This window comes from Diadema setosum, chromosome 18, assembly GCF_964275005.1.
Source record: "Diadema setosum chromosome 18, eeDiaSeto1, whole genome shotgun sequence".
Taxonomy (NCBI): Eukaryota; Metazoa; Echinodermata; class Echinoidea; order Diadematoida; family Diadematidae; genus Diadema; species Diadema setosum.
Genome location: NC_092702.1, coordinates 26,360,892 through 26,373,652, shown reverse-complemented (window position 1 = coordinate 26,373,652; position 12,761 = coordinate 26,360,892). Strand labels below are relative to the sequence as shown.

Sequence of the window (12,761 nt, the reverse complement as noted above, 5' to 3'; positions counted from 1 at the left end):
CAGTTCTAATCAAGATCACTATGAGTTTTTCTGAGATTTGAATACTTTATATGCCTCCTCTATCTATCTATCTATCTATCTATCTATCTTTCTTTCTTTCTGTCATCTACTGAGTATCTGCCTATTTATCTACTTCCATGCCTGTCTGTCTGTATATATATTTCTATTAATTATTCCAATATTTGTTTATACGTTCATCAATTTATCGGTATGTATATCAACATAAAATATGTATTCCCCTTGTAGGCTCACCGTATACTGTGCATCAACCGCCACCACATCGTTCTCTTGAGCACCTCGACCAAGGCTGTGGTCCAGTCGACGCCCACGGACCAGCTCAAGAACTGGCACATAGATGCCTGCCACAGCGGCCCTCTCAGCAGCCTACTCGTAGTCGAGTTTCAGGTACTGAAACAAAATTACTGGTGCCACATTGCACTCCATTTTTCTTGAGCCATTAGTCAGTGTATATTTCTCCTTGTCATGATGAGGACTGGACCATGTGTGCTGCTGATGATGAAAATCATTTTAAATCACTGTGCATCTGTGGGATAGAGTTTTTGAAATGAAAAAAAAAGAAAAGAAAAAAAGATAAACCCTGTGATAACCTCTGCAGATTATTATTTAGATCCCCCATTGCATCCTTGTGAATGCTTATGATGGGCTAAATCGCTAAGGATTGATATAATGTACACGTAATGTATGTACTGGTATGTTGTTCCTGAGAGTACATGTAAGGCAGCCTTGTAGTTCTAAAACTTGTTGAAATAGTCCGTAAAAACGAGTCCTATATTAAAGCCGAGTGTTATGTACTCATGGATGGATTGGTGTGATCAAAGATAGACTTCATACTGTAAAACCGGAAATGTTCTTGTGCCGTTTAATTTCATGAATTTCGTGAGAGAGAGAATTCATAAATCAAAATGCATGCGAAAGTTCTTGTCTAAACTTGATACATGTATGCATTGAATACCAGTGGCAATTTGCGAAAATGTCATGCCCCGAAAAAGACATTTGGCTACAAGTTGCGAAAATTTCATGCTGCGAAAATATCTTGCTTAGACAGTATCCTTAAAGGACAAGTCTACCTTCATATACACAAGGATTGAGAGAATGCAGCAATATTAGTAGAACACATCAGTGAAAGTTTGAGGAAAATTGGACAATCCGTTCAAAAGTTACGAATATTTTAAGTATGTGCACAGTCACTGCTGGAAGAGAAGACTACTACAGTGTATTGTGTCATATGCGTACAACCATATAAGGAAAATAAAAAGAGAATTTCACAAAACTTTACTTTTTGAATAAAGTGCACAGTTCTTCGACTTGCTACTGACTTATGTTAAGGGTAATATTATTCCCACGGCCTTCTGAAAGAGAGAAGTCGAGTGTTCTTTTGTTATGCGAGAAAAATGGAAATATGTTGAATTTTCTTTATTCTTTCTTTATATTGTTTAACTCATGTGACATCACAAGCTATAGTAGTCTTTTCATCCAGCCGTGACTAAGCAGAAACTTCAAAAATTCATAACTTTTTAACGGATTGTCCGATTTTGCTCAAACTCTCACTGATGTGTTCTACTAAAATTGCTGCATTCACTCAACCCACATGTCTATGAAGGTGAACTTGTCCTCTAAGTATCGCTGCCTGATGGGGAAAATAGCAAAAATAGCATGAATGCCAAATTAATCTTAAGCCTCGCACTAACACTCCTATAGGCTAAATATTATGCAATCATCTAACTACCGAAGATGTAAAAATTGACCAGGCATCTGCAGTGGGTTGCTTCCGTTTATGTAATGAAAAGGTTCAAACACTTCATGTCCTTTCAAAGCCAGTATAGTGTATACGCTGTTATTTTTGCGTTCAGATATTTTCGCGGATAACGAGGTCATAGACATTTTCACGCGATGTTGTTTTCGCGAATCGACACTGACGCTTACGTTAATGCTCTATTAACACAGTGCATGGAGACATTTTCGCGTGTTGTTAAATTCGGGATCCAACTGTGATTCGCGAAATTCGCGAAAATTAAACCCTCGCGAGAATAACAGCTTATACAGTATTAGTGAAGGAGACATGACAACTGAATACATTATGGAACAAAACAGTCCAGAAAATGTCATTACCTATTGATTTTTTGTACTTGTATTTTAAATGTCATTACTTCATATAATGTGTGTCGTGTCATTGAACCAACCATGTCTAATGCTAACCCTTTGGGATTGAATTGCATTCACCTAATAAAATCGCTATTGGCACTCCTACAGTTCAGTGGCTTTGAAGATATATTGTATGCAGTGCAGAAGTATATAAGTATACAGATCTAGTGGGAATTCTCTACAGCTGTGAGATTAAAACATTATAATGGCTTTGAAGATATACAGTTCAAACTTATGTGCACATCTAGTGAGAATTCTTTACAACTGTAAAATGAAAACATCACAATTGCTTTGAAAATATACAGTTAAAAAGTATGTACAGGGCTAGTGAAAATTCTCCACAACTGTGAGATAAAAAAAACACCACAATGGCTTTGAAGATATACACTTCAGAAGTATGTACAGGACTAAGGAGAATTCTCAACAACTGCAAGACAAAAAAAAATTTATTGTGACTGATTATGTCCGCATGGATAACTGGCATCAATCTTTATCAGAGGTAGTGTCAATCTTTATTTCATCTTTTTTTAAATGTCTGCCCGAAAACAAACAAGCAACCAACCAACTAACCATACATGGAGGAGAATACAATTAGTACAAATATTTCTGATGGAATTCTGTCCCTGGCCCCCTTTCATTTTTGCCCTGTGCCCATTTATGGAGCCACTTTTGACAGGCAGAGGGTCTGGGGCAGTAAGGGGTGGGATGTTTTTATTTTTTATTTTTTTTTTTTTTGCACACTGTATAAAGTCACTCTGGATGGAGACAACTGGAAGTGAAGAGTGTGTGTGTGTGTGGGGGGGGGGGATGATGGCAGGAGGGAGATAGGACCTTAATAAGCAAGGAGGGGCACAAAAATACCATTTTTGCTTTTGTTGTTAGTTGCTACTTTATGAAAATGTTTTTCAGACTCAAAAAATGACTGGATGTATGCCTTACATCCTAAAATGATAGCATCAAGTTCTGCAAGTACTGAATTCTTCAGTTCTTTTCATCAGGAACAGTTGCTCATACAAAATAGAAGGGTGGATTACAAGTGATGATATTGTGGTTTAGGATTTTTTAGTGTGGGGGACATCATTTCAAACCTTCAGCGTGCGATTGGATGCCTGTGGTTTAGGGTAGATGTCAATGGATAGGCTGGCAGAGTTTACTGCGATTAACTGCGAAGGCCAGACATTCCACTGTTGACTGCAGTTTATTGCTATTGGCAGACATTTCCGACATATTTGTGGCAATTATTAAGAAGAAATCTAATATGGCACTAATTTGGTATGATTGATTCAGGGTAAGCCCCATTGGACCCTCCAGCCCCTCTCATTGGCTGAGCTGCGAGCCATCTGTGGCGCCCTCTCAGCCAACATGCAGGAGGCATCGTCCTCCAACCCCGTCTCGGACAGCATCCCCGATGGTGTGGTCACCGCCTCAGCCCCGTCCACGCCCAGCCTTGGTAAGTTGACAAGCCAACAGAATTTTTATCACCAGTTTCAGGACCAAACAGTTGCCAAGTTTAAGTACGTACATGTACATTGTAGTCGCTTGCATCGCTGGTATTGCTTACAATGATGTATTTCCAGCTACGTTTTGATGGTGTTTAGAATCGATTTCCTTTCTTCACATCAAAGAGAGTATAACAAAGAAAATATTATGCCACCACTTTTGACATGAACGCGCCTTGCGTCAGAAGAGATTAAAAGCTAACGCCCAATTTGTAAGCACTATTTATATCATTAACGTGAAAAATGGTGTGTGAAAATACAGTGTTTGAACCCTGCTAGTAGGAAATGGAACACGAGTGTTAAAAGTGCCACTGGTTCATGTGGTGTTATGTTTCAAAAATATCAAATAAAAATAAAGGAAACTTAAAAACAAATCTCAATTTTATATTGATATCTATGGAACCAGCAATTTTGTCCAATGGATTAGTAAAAGAGCACATGTTTCTTCGTTTTACATCGCCTTTGAAATATCACTGGCATAAATGGTGTAATTAATAACAATTTGCTTTAAACAGTATGTTCAGTGCAACTGCATTCAGTCAAGAGCAGCAACCTTATGAAATACAGTATATTGTTTTAATCAGGAACGAGGTGCATTTGCATGAATTTCTTTTTGTGCTCGTGCAAGATGATGAAACTTGGAAACATAACAGCAACTTGAGGATTTTCTATACCTGAGTAATGTTTTTTTTTTCCTTCTAGTCACTGCAAGAACAATCAACATGAAGTTCAAATGTTTTCATGCCTGAGACAAATATCCTGTTGAACTTTGCTGCCTCAGCTATCTTTCCCCCAGTCTCTACTTGCTTGTCACATTTGAGCACTGTCCTGCATGAATGAGCACGCGCATTGTAGCGCTCCCTTCCGCATTTCTGCCATGTACACATCAGACATAGATCACAGTAGACATGATGGAAGCTCCATTCACATGAGGTGCAGCCATCAGTTATACATGCGTGCATCTTTATTAACCCATTGAGGATAAGTCCCGAGTATACTCTGGCAACTGTCAGTGGGGAAATACATGTTGCTGCAAAATCAGCCCATCCTCAGTGGGTTAAAAACTTATTCCCAACTTCAAGGAGAGTGTTTCCTCAAAGGGCATTGTTGTCAATGGCTTTCTATTTTCTTCAGCGCGTGTTACTCATTCAAAGATTAACCCATTAAAGACTTTGTAGTCCTGAGTATACTTGCGCAGGTGTCTGTGGGAAATGTGTGCTATATAGCAAAATCAGCTCATCATCAGCCGGTATAGAATAGATGTGTATTAAGTTGTGATTTCTGGTCTCTTCTTCTGATAAAAGAAACAGCACAGGAATTTAGGGCGAGTTCAGACTTGACAGATATTTTATGGATAACAATATTTATTAGTGTTTATCTATACTTTTTCGCCAAAGAAAAACCCTCAAAATATGGGGGGGGGGGGGAAGAATGCAGTTTATATACATGTATATCAACAATGCTGGTGTACATCAATATTAGCTTCCATAAAAACAATGTATGCCTACATGAAATCTTTGTAATAATATGTCCTCATAGCAGATGTGCAAAGTTACTATTTCAAAGCATGTTAGGTTATATGAATTCTGTCTCAAAGTTTTAGATGCTTAGCATAGCAAGTCAATTTTTAGCTCTTGTACATTTACAGTGTGCTTGACAGAATGCAACAGAAGGTATATTGTTGAAGACGGTACATTGTAGAAGAAGGTACATTTTAGAAGAAAGAAAGCAGCTGGAAAACAAGATGGAACAAAGATAAACAGATTTGTATAGATAAAATATATAACAAGAAAGGAAATTGATCCTGTTGTTCGCAATTGCGAGGAATATTTCATAACAGGTGTTTACGTGGTATGATGTGTCATCTTATAATGGCAAAATGTGGTCACAGCACAAAGTGAGTTTATATCTATTACATAAGCTTACAAGAGGACTTTAAACTCCCAAGTGTACAGAGGGAGGTCAAAACCTTGCTTCCTGCAATCACCCTTGATGACATCACTATGACTGACGACCCCTCCTCCCAATTTCTCTTTCTCCCCGTCCTCCTGACAGACCGAGTGCCCTATTCCGACTCCCCCGTCCTGGATGCCAAGTCTCTTCTCACGCCAAGTGCAATATACCACGAAGAACTTTCACGCTGCAGCCGCCTCCTCAACTTTCCCGAGGAGGTCGCCTGCATCCTGACGCAGACCGCGTTCCGGCTCTTCAACGAGGTGCCCCCGGCCAGCTACGTCCGCCACGTGGGTCACATGACCCATGCAGCCAGCGATCACGTGGCGGTGCAGAAGAAATCGGTTCGGGACCTGGAGCTTCGCTGTCACGAGGTAGGCATGCGATTCAATGCTTCCCCTCCAAAACGCTGCAAAGTGTGTGTTTGGATGTGTTTGTGAATTTGTATGTTTGTGTTCTGTATATACTTGCATGCATACATGTGTATTAAAGTAAGTGTGTGTCTGTGTGTGAATATATGTCTGTATTAATTTTGGACACTCAATTGGCTGATGATAACATCATGCGTACACTCAAGTTGATTGAATTTGATACATATACAAATGTACCGTGAGGGTAGTTGTTCAGGCCAGCCATGCTTTAATGCTCCTCTCATATTATATCTCATACTTTATCTCATATAATCCTGATGTGTCAGTTAGGAAAAGGAATCAATGTAAAAAAAAAAGCAAGCTAACCTTTTTGACAAATTTAAGATATGAAATACTGTATGTGCCATCTGGTATTGTCAAGTTATATTTACAGCTGTGAGTGCTGTTTGTTAAAGCTCACCTACATTTTGTACATTTCTAATTGTGTATAACAGAGGACTTTTTTGGGCAGTATCCTACACTGTAGTTGCACAACAGTTTGATTCCACAATTCACTCCCACACACACAGACATTTTGCACCAATTGCTCTTACCCATTAGAGACAGTTATATTAGAGTTCTGCTTCTTTTTCGAGCCACTAAGATGGTCTTGAAGTGTGTTTGAACTCATCATGTGATTAATTGCAACAAATGGTAATGACTTGGGAAATAGATTCAAGATCATAGCAAACAGGAACAAAGGTAAAACAAGAAGTAAAAGGGAAAATATATGTCAATTACTGGTAATGCTGCGACGACAGCATGTATTATTAATAATGAATGTTAAGATGAAATTTGTTGAGGTGGCATATACAGCAGTATATAGATATGTAGCTGATATACACTGCAATATATAAATCCATTTGGAGAGATATCAACAATAAAACTCTGAATTACCCTCTTTGTACTCTTAGTCCCAGTATTCATATGCTTGTTTTGAGTGAGCTTGGTTGTTTTATTTTTCATACAAAAAGTTGGACAGTAGTTTAGTAAGCATTTAATAGAGAGTAGCATAGTAGGAATTTGGCGTATGCCTGTGGTTACGGCAATGACGCATCGGAGATTTATTGCACTTGTCATGGCATTGGCCCCGGTTCATTTCTCCCTCCTATGTGCTCCTGCCAAGCAAAACATTGAGATGTTTTTAGCACATCGCAATGGGGACACGACAGACAGACAGACAGACATGCACTTAAGATCCTTAAGCACATCAAAGAACAACTAAGCCCAGTCAAAGAACGGTGTAGCCCTGCTTTGTTTCTAACAAGTCAGAGTCAGTCTAAAGCAGCATTCAAACAATATGAATTTGAGTAAATGGGGTTTATTACACCAAGTTTGATGATATAATATGTGACCCTGCACCTCAAAACAAACAAAAAGTCGCCAGACATGAATTTTTAGTTAAGACCATATTCTGAAAAAGCAGACTTTAAGCTTTAAAATGATGTATAACTCAAATCAAATAGACTCTCCTAACCTATCTAAATATTACAAAGAAAGCACAAACTCAGGAAAAGTGTGAACTGAGAAAAGAGGCACTGAAGTACAGTGTCTATTCAAGCACTTAATCTTTGCCAAACCCTGCTGGCTGTGCTATGAATGGGACAAAAAACAGGAAGTAAACCACCAGAGTAACAACAATAAAGGGATTATCAGATTAAACTGAAATTAAGCATGCCTCATTAACACATTGTGTCCATAATCAATGCCAACTTTCAAAGCAGTAGCACTATCTTTTCAAAAGTTATTAGAGTTGAAAGTGAAAAGTGTGGACAAGGTTTTTCAGAAATGAAAAAGGGATTCTAAAGACACACCTAATCACACTATTCTACCAAAAATGTTCGAGATAAACTGCTAAAAAACACACTTTCCTGCCCGTTTTATGATACCAAATTTTAGCATAATGTAAAAGAAGACCCGCTCTTTCAGAAAATATGAAAAAGTCAAATTCGGCTAGGTTGACCCATTTCACTTATTTTCAGTCCTCACCCCAAATCAGTGTGTGCGACTTTATGTTCGTTTTGAGGTGCGCGGTCACATATAACCCAGTGGTGTTTTTTTTTATTAGTATGTTAAAGATGCGTGACATACTCAAGGAAAGATCACACAGGCATTCTAAAAATCTGCTGTAATTGCAGTATATACATGTACATGTATGAAGAGAAAACATGACCCTTGTACTGCTCATTTCAAGCTCCTCTTTCAGCAGTTGTTAACCTGTTCCATAGAGGAACCTGGTGGCCTGCGTATTAAGTCTATGGGTATTTCAGAATTCAGCATGGAATGGGTTATATAAGTGACTCCAAAGATGCTGTAATAATAAAGGGGAGGGTACCCGTACCATAAAGTTTGTGTTGTGGGTTGTGACGTGTGAATTGTAGGTGATGATGGTGATGATGATGATGATCTGATTGTGATGGTTTCCCAGGGTGTGTGTACGATTATCCATGGCACAGCTGTGGCCCTACAGCGCCCTCGTGTGTTAGAGTTTGACTTTTCTGTCAAAGTTTACTGGCGTTGCACTTTATAGTGACATGGCAAGAAAATTTCTTGTCGAATGATCAAGTCTTCTTCCTCGCACTTGAAAAAAAAAAAAAAATGGTTCCCTTCTTTTTATTGTCATCATCAAGAAGATGAATGGCGTGGCTTATTTAGCTCATGTAGGAAGTAATATTGGTGTGCCTATGCTCCAAATGAATTGCCAGAATGGTGATGAAAAATTTTATTTCAGCACAAGAGCAGAGCATGACACAATCCTGTGCATATTGGCCGATCATTCAAGAGAGAGAGAGAGAGAGAGAGAGAGAAGTAGTCAGACAAAGTGAATTGAAGGGGCAGGTATGGAGGTAAAGATCAGAAAGTGTCCTTTATGTACATTGTGAGGTACTGCTGTGATGGAATATCTTTTGGATCTGAGTGGAGGTTGACATTAAATTTGCTAGAACATCACGTGTGCTTTTATGAATTGCTGTAATCATTAATGCTGAAGTCCAGATTATAACTCACAATGCTTGCCAATAGCTTTTTATAAACCCAGAACCATGGATTGTTTATACTGGTGTTTATTATATTGTCAAATTCTAACAACAGCTCTTTTGAACTCTTTATGTGCCATGTTGGCACACGGGACTGAGTTGACGGCGTGCCAAGTTTGCATATTTTGCCCAAATGCGGAAATCCGCCCAAACTGATTGATAAATTGCCAAATGCCACGGAACAATGCAAACTTTACTCGAGATTTGCCATCCCTCCTACATGTAGCTTGCATTGTTTGTGGTGATTGAATATGAAGCAGTGTTCCCTAGTATTCAATTTTCAAGTAAATTGTACGTTTCTGTCACTGTTTTGTATGCCAAATCAGTGCCCATACCGTTATGTTCCTACTGGTCATTTAAAAGAAAGAAAAAAATTATCATTGATTTGTCATAGAAATTACATCACAGGAATGCTTGGAAATTCCTCTACAATTTTGCTTATTGCATGTCCAGCATAACAAAAATATTAAAAAGTACATGGATTTGAAAAATGAATGCCAGCTTCGCAGAACCTCAGAATGATGTTGCACACATGGGGTTTATACTGTGGTACATAGAAGAGTTAAAGAGAAAAGTGGAATTTTAGAATATCCACAAAATATATAGAATGATGCAGTGTCAGATTGATACTGGGCTGTTTTTACGAGAGTGCAATGTTGTACATGTGTGTGTACAACATGTGCAGATTTGCCACTGTATAACAGTGCATCTTGAGTCTATTTCTTGTTGTAAGGTTGTAACTCAACAACAACAACAACAACAATAGTGGCCACTACAAAACAGCGATGACAACAATGACCCCGATGCTGGACGACATCCCCGTGGAATATGGTGTTTCACGCCTTTGGGTTATGAATTTGTTGGAGCCTGCCTCACTTGAGCTCTTGCCGCACGTGCAGTGTGTGTACCACTGTGTGCGTGAGTGTTTGAGGTGCAATCTCCAAATGTTTGATCGCAGCCCACTTTTGAGTTCCCCACGTGCCGGCATGAATGCGGATCCGCCGTGATTTCGCTGCGGAGTCGAGGATGTGGCCGTATTAATGGACGAGCCATCGACGTTATCGATGACGTCTCTGTCCTCAGCAGGAAGTCATGCAATTTAACTCCTCCAGTGTTAAACTTGCGTGTTCGGTCTCGATCAGTCATATTCCTAGGTCACATTATTTGAATACCTGTGTGTGATAAATGTGCAGCTGTTGATGATGAATTCAAATTCAGATTGGAAATAACTTTGATTTTCATAGATCAATAATCTTCTTTGATTCATGAAGCAAGGTCATACATTATTTTGTGGAAATCTTGCAACTTAACTTTTGAATTGCTTAATGTTTGCTTTTGCTCATGGTTATGTATTGTTCAGCTATAGATGTATTTTGTTCTGGGCTTGCATCCTTTGTAACACTGGCAAAGAGGGGAAATTGGATGCCAGCTGGCAGCTTTCTAGAATTTACATTTGCTAATAAAAGCACTAAAAAGGAAAGTCAACAAATGGCATTCTTAGGAAATTTGTTGTGATCTATTTTGTGTGTGTGGGTTTGGCAGAGCTTACTTTAGAAGTCAATATTTGCAAAGTTTATGGTGACAGAGTTTTGATATCTTTGTTTTGCTTTCATGTTGATTTAACCTTTTTTTTTTCAAAGTCTATAGTTTAGTGAGGTGTCAAGGTATTACTCCCCTCCCCCCATTTACTGGGATTGTTCAGCCCTTCTTCTGAGATAGAGTTCCATTTGAGTCTAATTGGTATTCAAGTGCTGGGTGAATGTGGCTAGCAGTTTGAGCCCAGGTGTAAAGGCAGCTGTGTGGGCCATGTGCGTTATCGTTCCAAGGCCAGGGGATGTATAGTGTTACATTAAATTGATCGTGTGACCGGAACCCTACGCCAGTGAACTTCCAAGGGAGTGTCTTGCCCCGAGATGCCCTGGCTGTGTGATCCTCGTCCGGTGTGTTCCGGCCGAGGAGGACCTGGAAACTTGTGTCTCCCATTTCCAAGCAATTCATTTGCTGCACCTGATTTGCATCCATGCAGGGATTTGTGTCTCGATGTGATAGGGGAGTCTAACACTTGTCTTCTATAGCTTGGCATGCGTGTTGTCACAAGAAGAGATCTACGATTACTGAAGTATATCTGTTGTACTGCGTCCGGATAGTGCTATGGAAGAATACATTAAGCGGTAAATTTGCCAAGGTTTCAAGAAAATGTGTAGAAGGAACTTGACGAGGAAGATGATGAATGGAAGTTGTAATGACGGTAACAGTTGTCATGGTTATAATGAAAGCGGTTTCTTAAGAGCTGCTGCTGTTGCTGAGGCATTGAGGAATTTCAGTAGGAAAGATGACTGAGATGACTGAAATATCCAATTTTATATGTGACCCTGCATCACAAAACCAACAAAAAGTCACTAGACATGGATTTTTAGTTAAGAGTAGATTCTGAAAGAGGAGACTCCAAGCTTTAAAATGGTGTATAACTCAATTCAAAAGGTCTCTACTAACCTAAATATAAATCTTGGAAAGAAATCACATATTCTGGAAAAGTGTGAACTGAGAAAAGAGGCTCTGAAGTGCAGGCTCTATTAAAGCACTTTAATCTTTGCCACGCCGTGCTAGCTGTGCGATGAATGGGACAAAAAAACAGGATGTAAACCCCCGTGGCAACAACAATCAAGGGATTATTAGATATTAGATTAAGCTGAAATTTAGCGTACTCTATCAACACATTCTGTCCATGATTAATGTCAGCTTTCAAAGCAGTAGCATTATTCTTTGAAAAGTTATTAGAGTTGAAAGTGAAGAGTGTGGAAAGGATTTTCAAGAAATAGAAAGGGGCCTCTAACACATACCTGATCACACTTCTCTACCAAAAAAAGGGTTGTAGAAAAACTGCTGAAAACCCACTTTCCTATTCATTGTATGATCCTGAACTTACCAGTATTGTAAAGAAAAACTCTTTCAGAAAATACGGAATATTCAAATTGACTTGGTCGACCCGTTTCACTGTTTTGAGTCCTCATGTAAAATCAAGGGGTGCTACTTTTTGTTGGTTTTGTGATGTACGGTCACAATTTATACTGTGCTCACAAATTCATGGTCACAAATTGTGTCACACGGTCACACAATAATTCACGGTCACAAATTGTGTCACACAGTCACGAAATAATTCACGGTCACAGATTATACTGTGCTCAATTATGTTGTTCAATTGACTTTGTATTTCATTTATGTATGAAAAAATAAATTCAGAAATGAATAAAATCAATCAACCAATTATAGCACATAATGGGTTAAGACATTTCACTTTGTGCAAGCCATACATCTGATATATAGTGCAACATTGATGTAAGTTAAGCCACTTAACGTCCAATGTACTTGTAAAAAAACACTAGGAGATCATAGACCTTCGCCAAGCCAGCCACTCATTTCCACCCATACACACAAGCAACTTCCCAGTAAACATGTAGAAGCCTTTTGTTTATGCCACACAATTTAGTGTGCGTGTGCAAAACTCCAGTATGTGCAGCTTGAACTCCCACATTCATTGACCTTATATGCCAGAAGATCAAAATCCCTTCAAAAAATCCATGAAAATTCATGGATCACTACCAAAATTTAATCTTCTGTTCCTTGTGTCATTATCGACTCTTCCTGCAAGTTTCTTCAAATCTGTTCACAACTTTTTGAGTTATTTTGCAAACAGACGAACT

The 12,761-nt window shown here is 38.9% G+C and overlaps 1 protein-coding gene across 1 annotated transcript in view; it reads left to right on the top strand.

The window, feature by feature from the left end:
- The window catches only part of LOC140242063 (uncharacterized), a 219,312-nt gene that overhangs the window by 128,254 nt on the left and 78,297 nt on the right, over positions 1–12,761 (top strand). The window contains exons 11-13 of the mRNA XM_072321825.1: positions 247–405; positions 3,451–3,613; positions 5,718–5,989. Coding sequence (XP_072177926.1) covers positions 247–405; positions 3,451–3,613; positions 5,718–5,989 — 594 coding nt within the window. The remainder of the gene's footprint in view (positions 1–246; positions 406–3,450; positions 3,614–5,717; positions 5,990–12,761) is intronic.